Source organism: Nycticebus coucang, chromosome 6 (genome assembly GCF_027406575.1).
Source record: "Nycticebus coucang isolate mNycCou1 chromosome 6, mNycCou1.pri, whole genome shotgun sequence".
Classification (NCBI taxonomy): domain Eukaryota; kingdom Metazoa; phylum Chordata; class Mammalia; order Primates; family Lorisidae; genus Nycticebus; species Nycticebus coucang.
Window position 1 is genome coordinate 2,885,811 of NC_069785.1, and position 18,940 is coordinate 2,904,750.

Sequence of the window (18,940 nt, forward strand, 5' to 3'; positions counted from 1 at the left end):
TGAGTGCAGTGGCGTCATCATAGCTCATAGCAACCTCAAACTTCTGGGTTTCAGTGATCCTCCTTCCATAGCCTCCCACATAGCTGGGACTACAGGAGCCCACCACAAGGCCCAGCTAATTTTTCTATTTTATGTAGAAATGTGGGTCTTGCTCTTGCTCAGGCTGGTTTCGAATTACAGGCATGAGCTACTGTACCCGGCCTATCCAATACTTTTTATAACATGCATATCTTAAACCTACCTATAACAGCTATGCCTTTGAATATTATTTGCCTTTCTTTATAAAAACACAACTCAAAAGTGATGTGTTAAATACAGCTTCAGAAGCAGAACCGCAGCTTTCAGGCAACCGTGATGGAACAAGTAACAGAACCTATTTTTAGGAAAACATTTCTATTAGGGCAGAGACTGTGGGGTAAGCCACACACAGGACTCTGATCCTAGTTTCACCACCTGATTTTTACAACCTCTGTGCCTTAGTTTCATCATCTACAAAATGGGGTGGTTGTGCAGTTTTATGAGTACCAGGCAACCAGACATAGATCTCCCTCTGCTCTGAGGCCGGAGGGCACTGAGCTGCTCAAGCAAGTACGTGGGCCCCATGCACAGGAGCTCGGTGTCGGCCGCGAGTCAAGACCAGGATGACCCGAAGCAGCTCAGCTCACTGTGGCTTTCACCTGAAAAGCTAACCAGTAGACAGTCATTTTAGAAAAACATTTCAGCCACCGCCTTGGCATCTACTCAGTGGGTTCCTAAAAGGACAAGTTAGGGTGTCTGTGGAAGAGAAAATGGGTCTGGACTGGTCAACAAGGGACTACTAGATGTGTGGGCAAAGTCAGGAAGTGGGGCCAGGCAGGCAATGTCCCTGGACTCTGTATCTACAGGTAACCTGGTTACCAAGAGCAGCGGAGCCTTAAAGCCCGAGGGGGAAAAATTACCACCAGGACACCCCACTGCTGAAGGAGGGTGTGTGGGGGGCTGTACCCTATTCAGATGCCTCAGTGAATGCAGGCCATGTGCAAAGAAGTGTCTCAGGCCCTTTTTTTTTCTTTCTTTATAGTGACAAATTTGTAATTAATTAAGACTCTGGACTTGCTTAATTAAGACCCAGAACTGTGCCTAAGGAAAAAAATACACGAAAAACCTGTGAAACCGTCAAAATACATTAAAAAAAAAAAAGTTTTCTGGTACAATACACAAAAGCAAACAAGTTTATCTTAAAAAATATCAAGTATCACATCCATAGCCAATTCCTAATTGTAATTACTTCTTAAAGCAACATTTGTCTTTGTTTATAAACACAGCAGCAGGTGGGATAACCTAACATCTCAAACAGATCGCTTACAGTTCCTAACACAAACAAGTGTATGTCTCAAATCACATTTTAGGCAGTTTAACTTAAAATGCATAGACAATTACATACATTAAATTTGTCATTATTGTCAATGAAAACAATCACAATTTCAAGAAAAAATTACAAAAAATCTTTACAGAGCACACATAGGACTCAAGTTTAGTTAATGGCAACAAATCAGAATCTGTTGACTAGTGACAGGCAGAGAAAATGCCTGTGTCCAGGGTAAGGTGAAGAGGAAAACAGCCCGGTACTTTGTGCATGGGGAGAGCTGCACTGATCAATGCGACCATCTTAGAAACAGTAATTTCTTAGTTAATAAAAAAGGTAAACCACACATTGCCCTTTGAAATGACCAAAGGCTGGTTCTGTAGTGACTCCTGCCGGCCCTGCTCTGGGAGCCCCATTGGACAGGATTCTCTGGCACCTGGCAGAGCACCTGGGCCAGGGGCTGACTTGTTCACTGGGTGGTGCTTCCCATGTATTCTGTAGTCAGAAGTTTGCATGGCCTTTTAAAATTACTTATTATTTTATTGGCAAGTTTTGTTTTACTTGGCAGAATTCTGAAACTAAAAAGAATAGTGTCTGTCTTCAATATTAAATATTGCTTTATTAAGATTAATCTTCTCTGAAAGCCATCTGCCACAACGTGTCAGTGGGACTCATCTGAATTTAGGCTTATGATTTTCCAAGACGTTGACACTTGAAGGGCTGTGCTCACACCTGGTAACCCTGGCAGTGCACAAAGCCAGCCCTCAATCAGTGTGAGGAGGGAGACGCTGGCGCTGACTGTCTAGAAGTGAAGGTAAATGACCAATGAACTCCAAGTCTTTTAATGAAAACTCTGTAGCTACTTTCATACACACAGTTTCAGCTGCTGTAAATTTTAGTACAATAGGTAGCACTAACTACCTGTGAGGTAATACATTATGGGCAGTGACCTCTTCTGGAAAACATTCTGATATTGCATTGCAGTGGTGACTGAGACTGAACACTCACCCTGTGCTGCTTTGCCCTCTAACCACGTCTACTGAAGACAATCAGCAAAAGGACAAAGAAGAAAAGTTCTTGGGTAACTAAAAATGTCTTGTCTACTCCTGAATAATCAATATATTACTTTATACAAAACAGGACTGTGAATATTTCAGATTGTATATGAAACAAGCACATTGTACCCCTTGATTGCACTAATGTACACAGCTATGATTTAACACAACAACAGCAACAAAAAAAACCAGGACTGTGGAGCAGAGCTGTTATAGTGTCTTCAGAGCACGAGGTGGCGAGGACGCAGTCGGGACGGACCAGTCGAGGCATCTGGAGCTTTCACGTGACCCTTGAGGACTGTGTGTGAATGGGGATCTAAGGTCCAGGTTTTAATTTTTCACTGCCATTTCTGGGTTTAACATTTCAAAACCTAAGATTCCCACTCTAGAAACATTATTCTTGAACACATCTCAACTATCTCCATTAAATTTATTTAAAAATTTTTATTCTGAAGCCCAAATGTCAGCATCCCATAATTTGTAATCCCTTCAGACCAAAAAGCATTTGCTCAGCTGGGTGCCCGTAGCTCAGTGGTTAGGGCCCCTGCCACATGCTCCAGGGCTGGTGGGTTTGAACCCAGCCCAGGCCTGCTAAACAAGCAAACAAACAACCATAGCTGGGCATAGTGGTGGGCACCTATAGTCCCAGCTACGAGGCAGGCTGAGGCAAGAGAATTGCTTGAGCCTAAGAGTTTGAGGTTGCTCTGAGCTATGAGACCACAGCACTCTACCGAGGATGACAAAATAAGACTCTGTCTCAATTTTTTTTGCTAACAAGCAGCCTTTTTCCATACGTCAGTGTCAGCCTAACATGACTTGTCTTGAAAGCCAACATTATTTCCTTGTGAAGAGGCAAAAAAATCTTCCTGGAAGCTCCCCTCATTCTTCCACTGAAACTTCTGCCTTTTTAACTCCACATTGAACTTAAAAGTATTTTTGGCTCAAAGTGCTCACAAGAATTGAGGACCCCTCCCCAATTGGAGAAATGGTGCTTTTCAAAAATAACAAGAATATAAAGGCAAATTGTATTATCCCTTTGATTTCCATTCTTACATAAAAAAAAAAAAAAATCCTCCCAAATCCCAGTCATAAAGTCCCTGAAAGCCCAGAGTTAAGCTGTCAAGTGTCACTCAGGCAGGCCGGGCACCGGCAGTAGCACTTACTACAGCAGTGAGCCCTGCAAGTCTGTGTTCATGGATGGCCCTTCAAATCCTTTACCGACAGTCTCTCCTACAATCGATGGGCTCCACAATCACAGATTCCCAAACTTGCTACCTCTTCTTCTTTGAGTTAAACTATACCCTCTCTAGTGTTACATTAACTATTTCATCTAAAGCCAGAGTTGTCAACTTATCTCAACATAGGACAGCCAAAGTAACCATAAGGAGAGGTATCTCTGCTGCCATCAGTTAATGGCAGTTTGATAATGACTGATAATGTAAGCCTTAACACATTGCTGCCTTTCAGACTGGAGGCCACTTTGACAAGAGATCCCAAGAGTACTGCAGACAGCCATCACCTGTTTTGTAAAGAAGTTAAAAAAGAAGACTACTTTTGCACTAACAGCATTCTCCAGTCTGAGAATATCTAAACAAATTAGTTTCCACTTCTGCCAATTGTTGAAGTTTGCAGTTTTTGGCCGAGGCTGGGTTTAAACACGCCACCTCCGGTATATGGGGCCAGCGCCCTACTCCATGAGCTACAAGCGCTGCCCCAATTGTTAAAGTTTGAATCTGTCATCAACTTGACGTGAGGGAGACACTGAATGTCCCTTTCAAACACGACCATCTGGCTTTCTTAAAAAGAGGTAGCTATCAAACCATTAAACTGGCAGCATTTGGCATTAACATTTTAATTGTAGCAGAAACAAACCATTAAACATTTTTAAGCAGAAAAGGAGCTCCAGCATAAATCTCTCTTGTGTTGGTCTGAGAAATTCACAATACATTTTAGAAACTAAATGAATACATTCAAAATCTCAAAATGTTATTTGATAAGTAACAAGGTCAGGTCTATCCCAAATCTAAGAATCTGAGTTAAAAATAAGGTGCCAAAAAGCTACACCAGCGCTGTGTGGTGGGTAAGAGCTATGTAAGCAACACAATCAACCACTTTAAACTCAGTTGCAGAGATCTACAGTTTAGTATTATTTTCCATGTAAGAGCTAGCGGGCAGTTTTTTCAAAGATGGCATGTAACAACCACACATCTACCTGTCCACAAATACAGAACTGGACTGTTAGCCATAAGCATGTTACAGACAGATCCAGGAAATCATCAGGAGACAATGGCAGAGCTTAACCAGACTCTGACAGATACATACTGTGACTAACACTTGCACGACGGGAATAGTCCTGTCTGGTGACTCCAGGCTCCCTAAACATAACCTGGTGTATCTTTTTATGACAGACCCACAGAGTGTGCCGGTTTTCTATCTCAGGCAGGAGTCAGAGACGTGCTCTTTCTAAAGAACCAGGAGTTGGGGATTAGGTTTGGGCAGAAGAGCTGCCTCAGGTTTTGTGGGAATGAAAACCACTTGCTGCAATAAAGCAATTCCTAGAGTTTATCTAGTTTGAGGTTCAGAACAAAGGAAAGAAATTATTTTCTTCCTTGAGCTCTTCTCAAAGCAATATGTGCATCTTACAATCCAGTCTAAAGCAATACAATGAGATCACCAATTCTCTAAGAATGTAAGTTTACATACATGTTGGCCTGGATTAAAAAGATAAAAGTTAGTTTCCATAAATGGCAGATTTTGGTGCTATATGACCCATATGGCTAAAAATAAACACTGGCTGGCTTTAAACTTAACATCTGACAACAATTACTGACAGTTTTAAAATGTATATCCAAAATAAAACTTACTAAAGAGAACCAGGTTTATTTATCTATACAAAAGCAGCTCAAAATGGTGAGGGATCATTTGTTCAGATTATAATGTAATTATTTTCAAAGTTTATTTAGAGGGGAAAGTGATTATAGAAAAATACTTGAAATAATTTGCCAATGGAGCTACAGATCCTAACACGTAATCTTAGATTTGTAAGTGTAGTTTCAGAACTTAAAAACTGTATCAAAGAGCTATTCAGTATACTTGATCACTTTAACTTCTCATGAAAACCAAATAAAAATCACATCTGAATGATTAACTTCCATGTTTTCAGCTGACTGTACCCCTCTGGTGCACACATCCAAGTACAAGAGGCAGTTGTCTTCTCTGAGAGGTGCCAGAGCTGTTCTTCCCTGAGCGCCTCTGAGACAGTGAGACCCGCAGTTTTTATAGATGCCTTCACGTGTATATACACGTACTTCAAAAAGCAAAGCATCATCTCTCCATCCATTCTTAACTTAATGGTAAGACTGCAACAAAAAAAGAAAAAGTCAACTTCTAGATTTTGTAAGTGGAGTTTATTAACTCTTTGCTGTGGCTTAAAATAAATCTATTGCTTAATAAATCCAAACAGCAAGTCACCTCATTTAGTTATGTTGGCATACACTTTGCAGAAAAAATATTTTTTGAGACTATATATAACAAGAAGTTACACCAATGCAGCAAAAGTTTGGGGGGCACTTTATAGCCCAGGTGTATGTTTGATTAATCTAAGCAGAGATCTGATTGCTTTTTAAGGAAAGCCCTGTGTGTGTCTGGATGCTCGGCTGACTTGCCTGATGGACAAATGGGGTACTTTTCTACTCAACTCATATGGCCAAGACCTCAACTAAGATGTCACCACTGCTCCAGCCTGGCTGACAGCAATCACGAGGCATCACATGTAAGCAACAGGAAAGAACAGTGGCAAAATCTTGAGCTCAACAATTGCCTGAGGGACAAACAATGTTATATTCTGCCTTGGATTCTCTGAAAATCTACCTCTGTATTAAGCCTGTTAGGCACAGAGTATTTTTACTGAACTGTGCTTTGGATGATTATAAATATACTTAGAAATATAAAAAAAAAAACTAAACTAGCTTGGCACCTGTAGCTCAGTGAGTAGGGCACTGGCCACATACACCAAAGCAGGCGGGTTTAAGCCTGGCCTGGGCCTGTTAAACAACAATGACAACTGCAACCAAAAAATAGCCCTGTACAGGCATTGTGGCAGGCGCCTGTAGTCCCAGGTACTTGGGAGGCTGAGGCAAGAGAATAGCTTAAGCCCATGAGGTTCCTGTGAGCTGTGATGCCACAGCACTCTACTGAGGGTGACATAGTGAGACTCTGTCTCAAAAACAAACAAACCAAAAAAAACCCAACTAACCAACCCACCCAGCCCAGTGAAATGCACCCGAGTTTACCCTTAATGGTGTTGCTGAAGACATTGTTCACTACATTACAAAGCCTGTGGGTATCCTCGGAGAATTTTTCTTTTTATTTCTAGTACAGGACTACTTAACTGTGCTCTCATCTCTTTTAAACGCTTTACCTGAGGTTTCAAAATTTACTCATTTTATATACCTCTTTAAAAAGGTTTTAAAAGCTTTCTTTCATTTCAAAACTGGGGAGAAACCATCTGAACACTCACGTGGGGGCCACCAGGCATCGGTGGAGCACCAGAAGGTCCTGAAGGCACTTGGAAAGGGTTGCTGGGAGCCGGATAGAGTCCTGGTGTGGGATATGACCCTGCAGGGGCAGGATATGGTGCTGGTGGTCCCCAGGCTCCTGGTGGAACAGTGCCCCACGGAACAGGTGGTGCCGCCCCTGGGGCTTGGGGAGGAGGAGTGGGATACGGCCCTGGAGACGGATATGGCATATTAGGGGCAGGGTACTGCCCTCCCATTCCTGGTGCCCAAGGTCCAGAAGACATGGATCCCCATGGACCTAAAGGACCAGCTGCAGCTGGATCTGTGGGTGCACCGTATGGTCTAGGTAGCTCCGGGAAGGGCATATTTGGTGTAGGATATGGCCCTGTGGGACCTGGCACAGCTGGGGCTGGGTAAGGACCACCAGGAGGGGGGCATGATGGTCCAGAAGGAGGGAAGGGTGCTGGGGGTCCTGGAGGTGGTCCGGTGGGAGGCACAGAGGGATACATTCCTGCTGGCGCTGGTCCAAAAGGCACAGTGGAGGGCGCTGCACTTGGTGGGGGTCCGGCTGGCACAGAAGGTGGAGCACTGGGGCTGTTCCAGGGGTTGGGACCTGGCCAGCCTTGGGGAGGTTGGCCAGGCTTGGCGTTGCTCACAGCGGGCGTCTTGGCAGGGGAGTGTTCGGGCAGTGCATCTGCCAACTGAAATGCAGAACAGATGATCTCACCTCGGGACAGTCACACCAGATAACCCTAACCCCAGACAGCGGTGGTTTTCAACCGGTCTGCCGTGGGAGGGGCTCAGATGTGCCTCCCAAAACTTTAAAGATCGTAAATTAATTTCAAAAGAAGTTCAAAGCACAGTAAGTGTATTCTTTTTTTTAATCAACATAATTTAAATGTGCCGTGGAAGTTTAACTACAGGTTGAAGTGGCTGTGAGATAAAAAAGGTCGGAAAACACGGCCCAAGAGAGCAGCCAGCTGTAGGGCCAGGGGTGGTAAGCTCAGCACCTCCAAAAGCCAAGCTGTTCATTCTAAAAGCAATTCATTTGATGTAAAATTTGAGTATCAACTTTACAGGACAAACTTCTCAGAGAACTAATGTTTCTAAACACAGCTCATCACACCAAGCTCTGCTCTGTGCAGCACTAACACAAGAGGACAGTGATTAGAGCAGAGAACTGAGGCAGGCAGGGGCTGGAATCCTGCTTTACCTCCAATGAGTCACATAGTTTAGCTCCAGTTTCCTTATTGTCAAAAACAGCTTGAGGGTTAATGTGGCTGAACTGAGACGTGCAGGACACTGGGAACTCTCAGTGGGGGCTGTTATCAACGTTCTCAGGGTACCAAAGAACAGCTCAAGTTAACACCTTATGCTTCTTTGTTAAGGATTCACAAATACTATAGGGGACGTTTCAGACATGCTGTTATCTCAGAGCACGTTATCTAAGAACATGTTTTTCTTAAGAGCCAAAAAACTTATCAAAGATAAACTCATCAACTTACCGAAAATTCTTCAGACATTTTCCTAAAAAAAGAAAAAAGAAGAAGAAAAAAACCTTCAAAATCAATGTTCATTATTTCTCATATGTTCTTTCAGGAACTCTCTATGCTTATTTTTACTAAATGGAGCCTTATCAATTATCACATATTCTTTATACAGGGTAATTTTTCATAATAGTTAATACAGCTCGGTCAACTTCACCCCTCGCAGGGGCTGCACGTCACACAGATGTGACCCACAGTTCAGTGCACACTGTCACTGTCACAGCAGACTCTCTGGACTTACCTTTGTTCATGTGTGGGAGTCTATCAATAGGACAAAGGACCAGAAATGGAATTTACAGAGTTAACAATTTCATGTAACTGCCATCTGAGAAGTCCACGCCTAAGTCCTCTTTTACCACCAGATAGTATTAAATTCATAAAGTGTTTTTCATTACGATAGATTAAAAACTGGCATATTTTTGTTTAAACATTTCTTTAAATAAAAGAAAGGTAGATCACCTTTTAAAATTTTTTTTTTTTTTTTTTTATAGAGACAGAGTTTCACTTTATTGCCCTTGGTAGAGTGCCGTGGCATCACACAGCTCACAGCAACCTCCAACTCCTGGGCCTAGGCGATTCTCCTGCCTCAGCTTCCCAAGTAGCTGGGCTACAGGTGCCCGCCACAACGCCCGGCTATTTTTTTTATTGCAGTTTGGCCGGGGTTGGGTTTGAACCCACCACCCTCGGTATATGGGGCCGGCGCCCTGCACAGGCGCCGCCCGATCACCTTTTAAAATTTAATACTCCATTCAATGAACTGCACAGATCCTAAGTGTTTGGGCAAGCAGATTCTGGAAACCATACACGCTCCTGTGACTACCCCAGCCGAGTCACAGACACTCCCAACACCCCAAGTAATCACGTCTAAGATTATGCCTGTTTTTTTTTTGGTTGTTGTTGAAACAGAGTCTCACTTTATTGCCCTTGATAAGAGTGCCCTGGCGTCACACAGCTCACAGCAACCTTCAACTCCTGGGCTTAGGTGATTCCCTTACTTCAGCCTCCCGAGTAGCTGGGACTACAGGTGCCTGCCACAGTGCCTGGCTATTTTTGTTGTTGCAGTTTGGCCAGGGCCGGGTTTGAACCTACCACCCTCAGTATGTGGGGCTGGCGCCCTACTCACTGAGCCACAGGCATGGCCCAATTCTCCCTGTTCTTTAACTTCATTATCAACAGAGTAAGACAGTAGGTATCTTTCTGCTTCTAATCATTCTACTACTTAGCAGTCCATTTGTTTTTCCTCAGTTTTGTTAAAATACTGAGGAAATTAGCTGTCATATATGAGATGAAAATTTTGCCTTCCTTTCTTTCTCTTTCTTTTTGAGACAAAATCTCACTTTGTCGCCCCTGGTAGAGTGCCATGCCGTCACAGATCATAGCAACTTCAAACTCTTGGGCTTAAGCAATTCTCTTACCTAGCTTCCCAGATAGCTGGGACTACAGGTGCCCCCCACAATGCCCAGCTATTTTTAGAGACAGGGTCTTGCTCTTGCTCAGGCTGGTCTCGAACCTGTGAGCTCAGGCAATCCACCCGCTTTAGCCTTCCAGAGTGCTGGGATTACAGGCGTGAGCCACCGTGCCCGGCCTTGCCTTGCTTTCTTATGGTATTTTTATAGTTTGACTTGTTTAAAATCTTTCAATTATTCCACATAGTAATTACCAAATAATCTGTTTTCTCAACTAGTTAGGCAAACTACCTTTATCAGCTCCTACTGCTACTTTCGAAACTGGCATTTACTGAACGTTTCTCATGAAACTGGCAGTGGACACCTCCCTCAGCAGCTCTAGAGCTCTTTGATACAGACTCGTTCACCGCAGTCTTCACTGTGTAAGGCCCCAGAGTGAGTGGTAAGCAGAGAAGGGGCTCAGACTCAGCAAGGCCTCCACCCCTCCCACGGGCACTGTGTGTTCTACTTTTTCTTACTGATTCATGCTCTACCTTTCCATTTTAATTACAGTATTTTAAAATAAATTTTAATGTCAGTCACTCTGCTATTACTGTAGGTTTTTGCAGAGTCTCTGAATATGCTCCTTTCGATATTTTCCAGTTCATTTTCTAAAAAAAAAAAAAAAAAATCAGTTGGGCTCTGGTTGGAAATGCATTTAATGTTCAATTTACAAATTAATCTAGGGGTCCAATCTTTTCATTCAAGAACGAAGTCTGGTTGTCCTTTGATATACCCTAAGGGAGACTGTGTCCAGGAGCCTTAGACAGCAGCATCTGAAGTGCTCAAGCCCTGACGTAGATGCTCAGCACTCGCTGTGCCTCTGAGTGCCTCCATCCACTTTCATCACCTCTAGGTTATTTGTAACACCTAAAACAATGTAAACGCCACACAAAGGTTTCGATGCATTGTTATTATTATTTTTTTGAGACAGAGCCTCAAGCTGTCGCCCTGGGTAGAGTACTGTGGCGTCACAGCTCACAGCAACCTCCAACTCCTGGGCTCAAGCGAGTCTCCTGCCTCCGACTCCCAAGTAGCTGGGACTACAGGCACCCACCACAACACCCAGCTATTTTTTGGTTGCAGCTGTCCTTGTTGTTTGGCAGCCCGGGCTGGATTTGAACCCACCAGTTCAGGTGTATGTGGCTGGCGCCTTAGCCATTTGAGCCACAGGTGCTGAGCCTCAATGCATTATTTTTTGCTTATATTTTTATTATCTGTGGAATAATACAAATATTCCTTCCACATTTGAATATTTGTTCCAGCATTTTCAGCAGTCATAGACATAACGGCCTTCTCAGCTCCCAAACTCTCCTTTTGTCTTCCAATAGGATCTCCTACACATTTCTTCCAAGAGAGACTTCCGACTGTTTACCTTTTTCTTACGCACAACACAGGCCCCTTTCTCCCCTTTTTCTCCTCTTGCACTTTCTGACAGTTCCTGTGTGGAGCATGCGCGGCTCATCTGCACGTGTTTCCGCCAGTCTCCCCAGCCCCACACTGTGCACCTGAGGTTCACTGGCCGGTCTCCACGCCCCCATCTGATTGAGTGCGGGTGGGAGTGTGCCTTCATGGGATGGTGTCCTGGCCAGGGCTGGGACCTGCCTTGTGCCCAGGAGAGGCTCTGGCTGCAAGATATTTTAAACTGGAGTAAGTAGGTAAATAATTACCTTGCTTTAGTGAACTTTTATTTCCTTATGTTTTAGAGACAGGGTCTGTGGAGTGCAAAGGTGCAGTCACCTCTCCCTGCAGCCTGGAAATCCTGGGCTCAAGTGAGTCTCCTGCCTAAGCCTCCTGAGTAGGGGGAGTCCATAGCTACGTACCACAACATGAGGCTAATTTAAAAATTTGTTTTGTTAAGATGGGGGTCTTGCTATATTAATTACCCAGACTATTCTTGAACTCCTGGCCTTAAGCAATTCCACCCCACCCCCAGCCTGCCAAAGCACTGGGATTACAGGCATGAGCCACTGCTCTTGGCTATTAGTCCTCCTTAAATGTATGTCTAGCTCATGTTTGTTTTATTTTATTTTTTAACAGGCCATTTAAAGGACTATATCACATTTATTTTAATGTTTAAAACTGAAAGTGTTTTGGGTGTGTATTTACAAGTCTGGTGTTGTTTCTGTGACCAGAAATGTGCTATAGAAATTTAACTCTTCGGGCCGGGCACAGTGGCTCAGGCCTCTAATCCCAGTACTGTGGAAGGCCGAGGTGGAAGGATCACCTAAGCTTACAAGTTCGAGACCAGCCTGAGCAACAGTGAGACCCTGACTCTAAAAGTAGCCAGGCATTTTGGTGGGAGCCTACAGTCCTAGCACTTGGGAGGCTGAGGCAAGAGAATTGCTTGAGCCCAAGTGTCTGAGGTTGCTGTGAGCTATGATGCTCCGGCACTCTACCCATAGTGACAAAGTGAGACTCTGTCTAAGAAAAAAGAAACTTAACTCTTACTTGTATAAAGTAGTCCATGGTAAATTTGGTTTCATTTAAATTCAGTTTTCAAGAACTAATGGACTGCCTGTGCAGTGGCTCACACCTATAATCCTCGCACTCTGGGAGGGCAAGACAGGAGAATCCCTTGACCTCCGGAGTTTGAGACCAGCCTTAGCAAGAGCAAGACCCTACCGACCATTGTAGTGGGCGCCTGTAGTCCCAGCTACTTGGTAGGCTGAAGCACAGCGATTATTTGAGCCTGAGAGTTTGAGGTTGCCATGAACTATGATGACACCACTGACTCTACCCCAGGGCAAGGGTTAGACTCCATCTCAAAAAAGGAAACAAACAAACAAACAAAACACAAACAAAACCCTATGGACTATGTTAAGTGAATACTTACCACATTACTTTTGTAACCAGTAGCATTAATGAGTAATAATAATAATTTTTTTTGATACAAGGTCTTATTTTGCTGCCAGGGCTAGAAAGCAGTGGCCATCATCATAGCTGGCTGCAACCTTAACCTCCAGGGCTCAAGTGACCCTCTTCCCTTAGCCTCTGAAGTAGCTGAGACTACAGAGATGTACCATTACGCCTGGCTACTTTTTCTGTCTTTCTTTTTTTTCTATAGAGATGGGGTCTCTCTCAGGCTGGTCTTGAACTCCTGGCCTCAACAATCTTCACCTCTGCCTCCCAAACTGCTAGAATTCCAGGCATGAGCCACCAAACCTAGCCTGAATTATGTCACTTACAAAACATAATCTTATCTTCTCTTTCCAACTCTTCTGTTTTTCTTTTCCATCAGCTAGGACTTAAATAACGAAATGTTAGTGATCAGAGGTGATTTTTTTTTTTTTGAGACAGAGCACTGGGTAGAGTGCCCTGGTGTCACAGATCATAGCAACCTCCAACTCCTGGGCTTAAGCGATTCTCTTGCCTCAGCCTCCTGAGTAGCTGGGACTACAGGCGCATGCCACAATACCTGGCTATTTTTTGGTTGCAGCTGTCCTTGTTTGGCAGGCCCGGGCTGGATTCGAACCTGCCAGCTCTGGTGTATGTGGCTGGCACCTTAGCCACTTGAGCCACAGGCGCCAAGCCTAGAAAAAAGTTTAAGTCACAGTAAGTTTAATGTACAGAAACAAGATTGAAGTGCTGTTATAATAGGGTGAGACTTTCAGTAACAGAAAATAGCCCCTCTGTGTCAAAGTTCATGTCAGTTCTGGAACAGGGACGCTAACTGAATGACTCCTTCAACTTCATATATTATTGCTGTTCAGGTTTTCAGAATCACTCTCTTCCCTCTTAGTTTTTGAACAAATATATAGCTGGGCACGATGGCTCATGCCTGTAATCTTAGCACTCAGGCAGGCCAAGGTGGGTGGATTGCCCTGAGCTCAAAGGTTCGAGACCAGCCTGAGGAAGAAGGAGGCCCCATCTCTAAAAATAGCTGGGCATTACAGCTGGTACCTGTAGTCCCAGCTACTCAGGAGGCTGAGACAAGAGAAATCTCTTGAGCCCAGGAGTTTGAGGTAGCTGTGAGCTATGACGCCATGGCACTCGACTGAGAGCGGCAAAGTGAGACTCTGTCTCAAAAAAAAAAAAAGGAATTATACAAGAGAGTTGGTGACTGGATAAGGACATAAAGGTGAAAAAAAAAATACCGACAGTATATACTTAAGTCACAGAATTACATAAAATATAAATTATCCAAATAATATTAAACTGATTTCTAACTGACTTAAAATTTTTTTTTGTTTTTTGGTGATTTTTAAGTTCGAAATCAAAGTCTGAAAGATAGAGGAGGCGCTAGGATCTTATGATTGAATAGCCAAGCTCTGACCAAAAGAATTAGAAACAGAGGCTGGTGGTTCACACCTATAATCCTAGCAGCACTCCAGGAGGCTGAAGCAGGAGAATCACCTAAGATTAAGGAGCTTGAGACCAGCCTGAACAACAAAGTAAGACCATCTCTATAAAAACAGAAAAATTAGCTCGCATGGCATGTACCTGTGGTCCCAGCTACTCTAGTCGGGAGGAGAGCTGTGCAGTCTCTCTGTGCCTACAATAAATAGGCACCTGTTACAGTAGTGCCCTCTTACTGTCGATTTCAGTTACCTGTGGTCCAAAAATGTTAAATGGAAAATTCCGCCAAGAAACAATTTGTAGGTTTCAAATGGTCTGGACACCATCCTGGGCAGCACCATGAAATCCTGCGATGATAATCACCCCTCCGTCCTGTGTACCCACGGTGCGTACACCATTATCAGCCTGTTAGTTACTTAGCAGACACCTGGGTTATCAGATCGAAAATACCTAGTATATGTAAGGTTCAGTGCTGTCTGCTGGTTCAAGCATACTTTGAGGGGGTCTTGTAATTTATCCCCCTGGGACAGTGAAGCATTCCAATTTGCTTGCTGGGGGACATGTTTATTTTTTTTTGAGACAGGGTTTCACTTGGTCACCTTGGGGTAGAGTGCCATGGCATCATAGCTCACACCAACCTCAGACTCTTGGGCTCAAATGATTTTTTTTGCCTCAGCTGCCCACGTAACTGGGACTACAGGTGCCTGTGACAACACCTGGGTATTTTTATAGACAGGGTCTTGCTCTTGCTCAGGGTGGTCTTGAGTTCAAGCATCCACCTGCCTCGGCCTCCCAGAGTGCTGCGATTACAGGTGTGAGCCACCGCACCCAGCCCCTATAAGATAAAAAATAGAGTTGAACATCAGTGTTTCAACATGAGGAGAGTTGTAGAATGTAAAAAGTCTTGATTTTCCAAAAAGTTATTCCAAAACATCTGAGTTACTGCAAAGTATTAAGACAAGGCCAATGTAACCTTGAACTGGTCAATAGAGTTTATTATATAATCAAGAAAAGTTTTCTTTCTTTTTGTAACAATGTAAAGCTATTACCAGTTTATGGAACAGTTTACCCAGCATGTGAAAAATAATTAGTTATTTTCTGTGCAATAAGAGTAGTAATTTTAAAATAGTACGTATCTTTTGACATACACTAGAAAAGCAAAACATTTTGGTAATTCTGATGGCCTTTAAATTCTCCCAATCATGAAGTTTAAGAAAGTTGACTGTATAAATTATTAGTGACTACTGACAAGCAGTATTCAGAGGGCCATCAAATCGTGACTTGATAAATATGGGACTTCACAGTTAGGAAAGCTAGACATCAATCCTTTTGACTGAGACTTTTGACAAAGGCAAGCTTCTTAACAAGAGACCATTTTCCCATTTGTAGAACAGCTATAATTCCTGGCTACCTTACAGATAATTAAAAGTAACACTCTTAATATTATGTATGAAGTGCTGTACAAATGTAAGACGTTTATTAAGAGAAACTAAGGGAATCAGGATTTTGCGTTTAGTAAGGGGTGGGGGAAGGTGACAGTATGTACTGCTCTGCAAACATAAATTCTGAATTAGAATACATTTTGGTTTTTAGTATTTGGCTCATTCATTTGGTTAAGTTCCATTTTTCATTTGGGTAACTCAAAAATTGCGATTTTGAGTTTTTAAACACTTAAAATCTCTAGTACAGGTTGAACATACCAATCTGAAAATTCAAAATGCTCCAAAACCTGTAACTTTTTGTGTGTGTGTTTTTTTTTCCCTTTGACAAGATGCTTAAAGGATATGCTCATTGGAGCATTTAGGATTTTGGATGCTCAACAATGCAAACATTCCAAAATCCAGCTGGACGCAGTGGCTCACACCTGTAATCCTAGCACTCTCCAAGGCTGAGGTGAGTGGACTACCTGACCTCAGGACCAGCCTGAGCAAGAAAGAGAACCTTTCTCTACTAAAAATAGATTAAGAATGAATTTTTTCTATATGCCAGTGACAAGGATTGCTGGGTGTCATGGCAGGCTCCTGTAGTCCCAGCTACTTGGGAGGCTGAGGCAAGAGGACCACTTGAGCCCAAGAGTTTGAGGTTGCTGAGAGTTATGATGCCACAGCATTCTACCAAGGGTGACAGAGTGAGACTCTGTCTCAAAAACAAACACAAAAAACCCAAATATTCCAAAATCCAAAAAAATCTAAAATTCCAAATACTCCTGGTCCCAAGCATGTCAGATAAGGGATACTCAACCTGCATCATTTTTTACATTTATTCACATACTTACAAACACACATGCCTGGCACTGTATTGGTCTTTACAGAATTACAGGAGGATTGCACTGAAATTCCTGAGAATCAGTGTCTTTGCAGTCTAGCTGATGGGACAGACCCCAGGGAAAAGAACAGTTAGATAAAAGCTGGGAAACTCAGATAGGATGGTATACCTATATTGCAAAGGAAGGTAGGGTTTGAATCATTTAACTTGATAGTAAGCTTACCTGAATGAACCTCTTTCTTCAACTAAATGGAACTTAGATAGTGTCTGGGTGGTGTTGGATATGTTAGTTTCTCTGGTCTCCTTGGTATATGGACATAGAGTACACAGCTGTAGTAAAAAGAGTGAAGGCCCTAAGGTCCTCACTGGCTGGTTCAACTCTGGACAAGGAAGAGGGGAACAATATCCACCTCACAGATTTGCTGTGAGACTTACATAATAAACTAATCCTTGCCACTGCCTGGCATATAGCAAAAACTCAACATATGTTAGCTTTTACAATTACTATTGTTTTTTTTTTTTTTTGTAGAGACAGAGTCTCACTTTATCACCCTCGGTAGAGTGCCATGGCATCACACAGCTCACAGCAACCTCCAACTCCTGGGCTTAAGCGATTCTCTTGCCTCAGCCTCCCAAGTAGCTGGGACTACAGGCGCCTGCCACAACGCCCGGCTATTTTTTGGTTGCAGTTTGGCCGGGGCGGGTTTGAACCCGCCACCCTCGGTATATGGGGCCGGTGCTCTACCGACTGAGCCACAGGCACCGCCCTACAATTACTATTAATTGTAGTATTTTATCTACCATTCTTAATCTGGAAACCTATGAAAATCAAAGAAATTTCCAAGTTTGACATCAACTTTGGTTGCAAAATCTGACCTGAAGCTATTTATAGTTTCTATTAACCTCTACTTAGAATGAACATTCGCACCGACTGCTGCACAAATATTAATGTGCATTTAGCGGGTGCTTTGAGTCGACTGGAGGGGGGTGCTATCTCCTATCTACATACTTCCTTCTAAAATATAAAGATAAAATGCAAATATTTATGAATTCCAAAACACACTGGCCACAAGGGTTTCTGTTAAGAGACTGGGGATGAGGATTACCCATTCCTTCTGGAGAGAGGAAAAGAACATTCCCATATTTGTAACTCAACCCAAAAGTTTCTGAAACAATCTCACTTTGCATAGTGGGGCTCTGAGACACCAGCAGCAGTAAAAATTTCTAATCCTGCCCAAAGCACATTAGTGAACAAAGAACTTCTGAAATATTTCTGAAGGACCTTTGCCTGTAAAAAGGGTTCTTTTTCAAAACAGGCTTTTACAACCACCAGATGGTTAATGTTGCCACAAAAAATTAAAAAAATATTTTTTCAGCAGTATGCTAAAAAATTTCTTTTCGGTCGAGTCTGGTTTGATGCTTCAGCACTAGAATCTTTATTAAAGCAGGACTCTTGGTTTTCAAGGTGAAGAGGAAGAACGGTCCGGCTATCCACAGGCTATCATGCACGTGCTCCTAAATCCTAAAATAAGATCATCACAGAACTCAGCACTTCTCGTAGTGTGTCCTGAGGATTGGCCTGATGCATCTGTGAGCGATTCCTCCACTAAGCAGCAAACAGAACACCTGTCACATTGAAGGTTACTTTAAACAAGCGACAGGGATTCCTGTAAGCAGCATTTTGGTTCTTTTCCTTTTCATTAAAACTGATGAATGGGTGTAACCGGGGTAGTCAGGGCCACCAGGCGCAAGAGCGGCACCCCGCGCACCGACTCATGAACAAAGAGGACCGGATCAACCGGAGCGAACCCGCCGCCGAGCGGGTCGCGCCGCCCGGGAAGGAGTGGGGGAGGGGCCGGCCCGTGCCCGCCCCGCCCCCAGCCGGGCCTGACGTCACGCGCCAGTAGCCCCATCGGGCGCGACGTCAGCGGCCCCAGACACCTTCTCCCTGGGGGGCGATCGGGAGGCTCCCGGCAGAGCAGAGGGTGGTCGGGAGGGCCGCTCGGCTCAGGTCCCCGGGAGGCGACCACGACCCAAGCGCTGGAGGTGACCCGAGGCAGCCCCGTATCCGCGCCCGCCTCCCGCTCGGCCGCACCCGCCAGCCCCGCCGGCCCAGCCCCTATTCCCGTCCACGATCTCTGCCGGCACCGAAGGCGCCTTACCCGGCCAGATCCAAGCCCGCAGCAGCGTCTGGAGGCGGCGATGGGTCCGAGGGACTGGGCGCAGGCCGACAGCGGCAGCGGCTGTAGCGCGCGGCTCCTCCTGGCGCCGGAACAGGAAGCGCCGCGTGCGCCGCCCCCGCCCGCGCTAGCTCCCCGGATCCGGGCGCGCGCCCCCCGCAGGCTCCCGGCGGTACTGCCCGGCCGGCGCGAGCTCCCGGCGGTCGGGGGTTCCGAGGAGCCGAGACGCCCCTGGGGCCTGCGGTGTTCCGGGCAGCCTTGCGGCCTTGGTGGTTTGAGGGCAGATT

At 44.3% G+C, this 18,940-nt stretch overlaps 2 protein-coding genes across 3 annotated transcripts in view; both read right to left on the reverse strand.

The window, feature by feature from the left end:
* The window catches only part of SOCS4 (suppressor of cytokine signaling 4), a 119,676-nt gene that overhangs the window by 83,539 nt on the left and 17,197 nt on the right, over window positions 1–18,940 (reverse strand). The gene's annotated exons all lie outside the window — the stretch shown is intronic.
* LOC128587170 (MAPK-interacting and spindle-stabilizing protein-like) lies at window positions 1,145–18,761 on the reverse strand. Of its 2 annotated transcripts, none has more exons than XM_053593070.1 (4): window positions 18,636–18,761; window positions 8,423–8,444; window positions 6,920–7,618; window positions 1,145–5,759 (listed from the first exon to the last, which is right to left on the reverse strand). In XM_053593070.1, the coding sequence occupies exons 2-4, from the start codon at window positions 8,438–8,440 to the stop codon at window positions 5,748–5,750; spliced, it is 729 nt and encodes a 242-aa protein (XP_053449045.1). In that variant the 5' UTR covers window positions 8,441–8,444; window positions 18,636–18,761; the 3' UTR covers window positions 1,145–5,747. The 2 variants fall into 2 exon arrangements, with proteins under 2 accessions (XP_053449045.1, XP_053449046.1); XM_053593071.1 differs by lacking the exon at window positions 18,636–18,761 and adding an exon at window positions 14,847–15,184.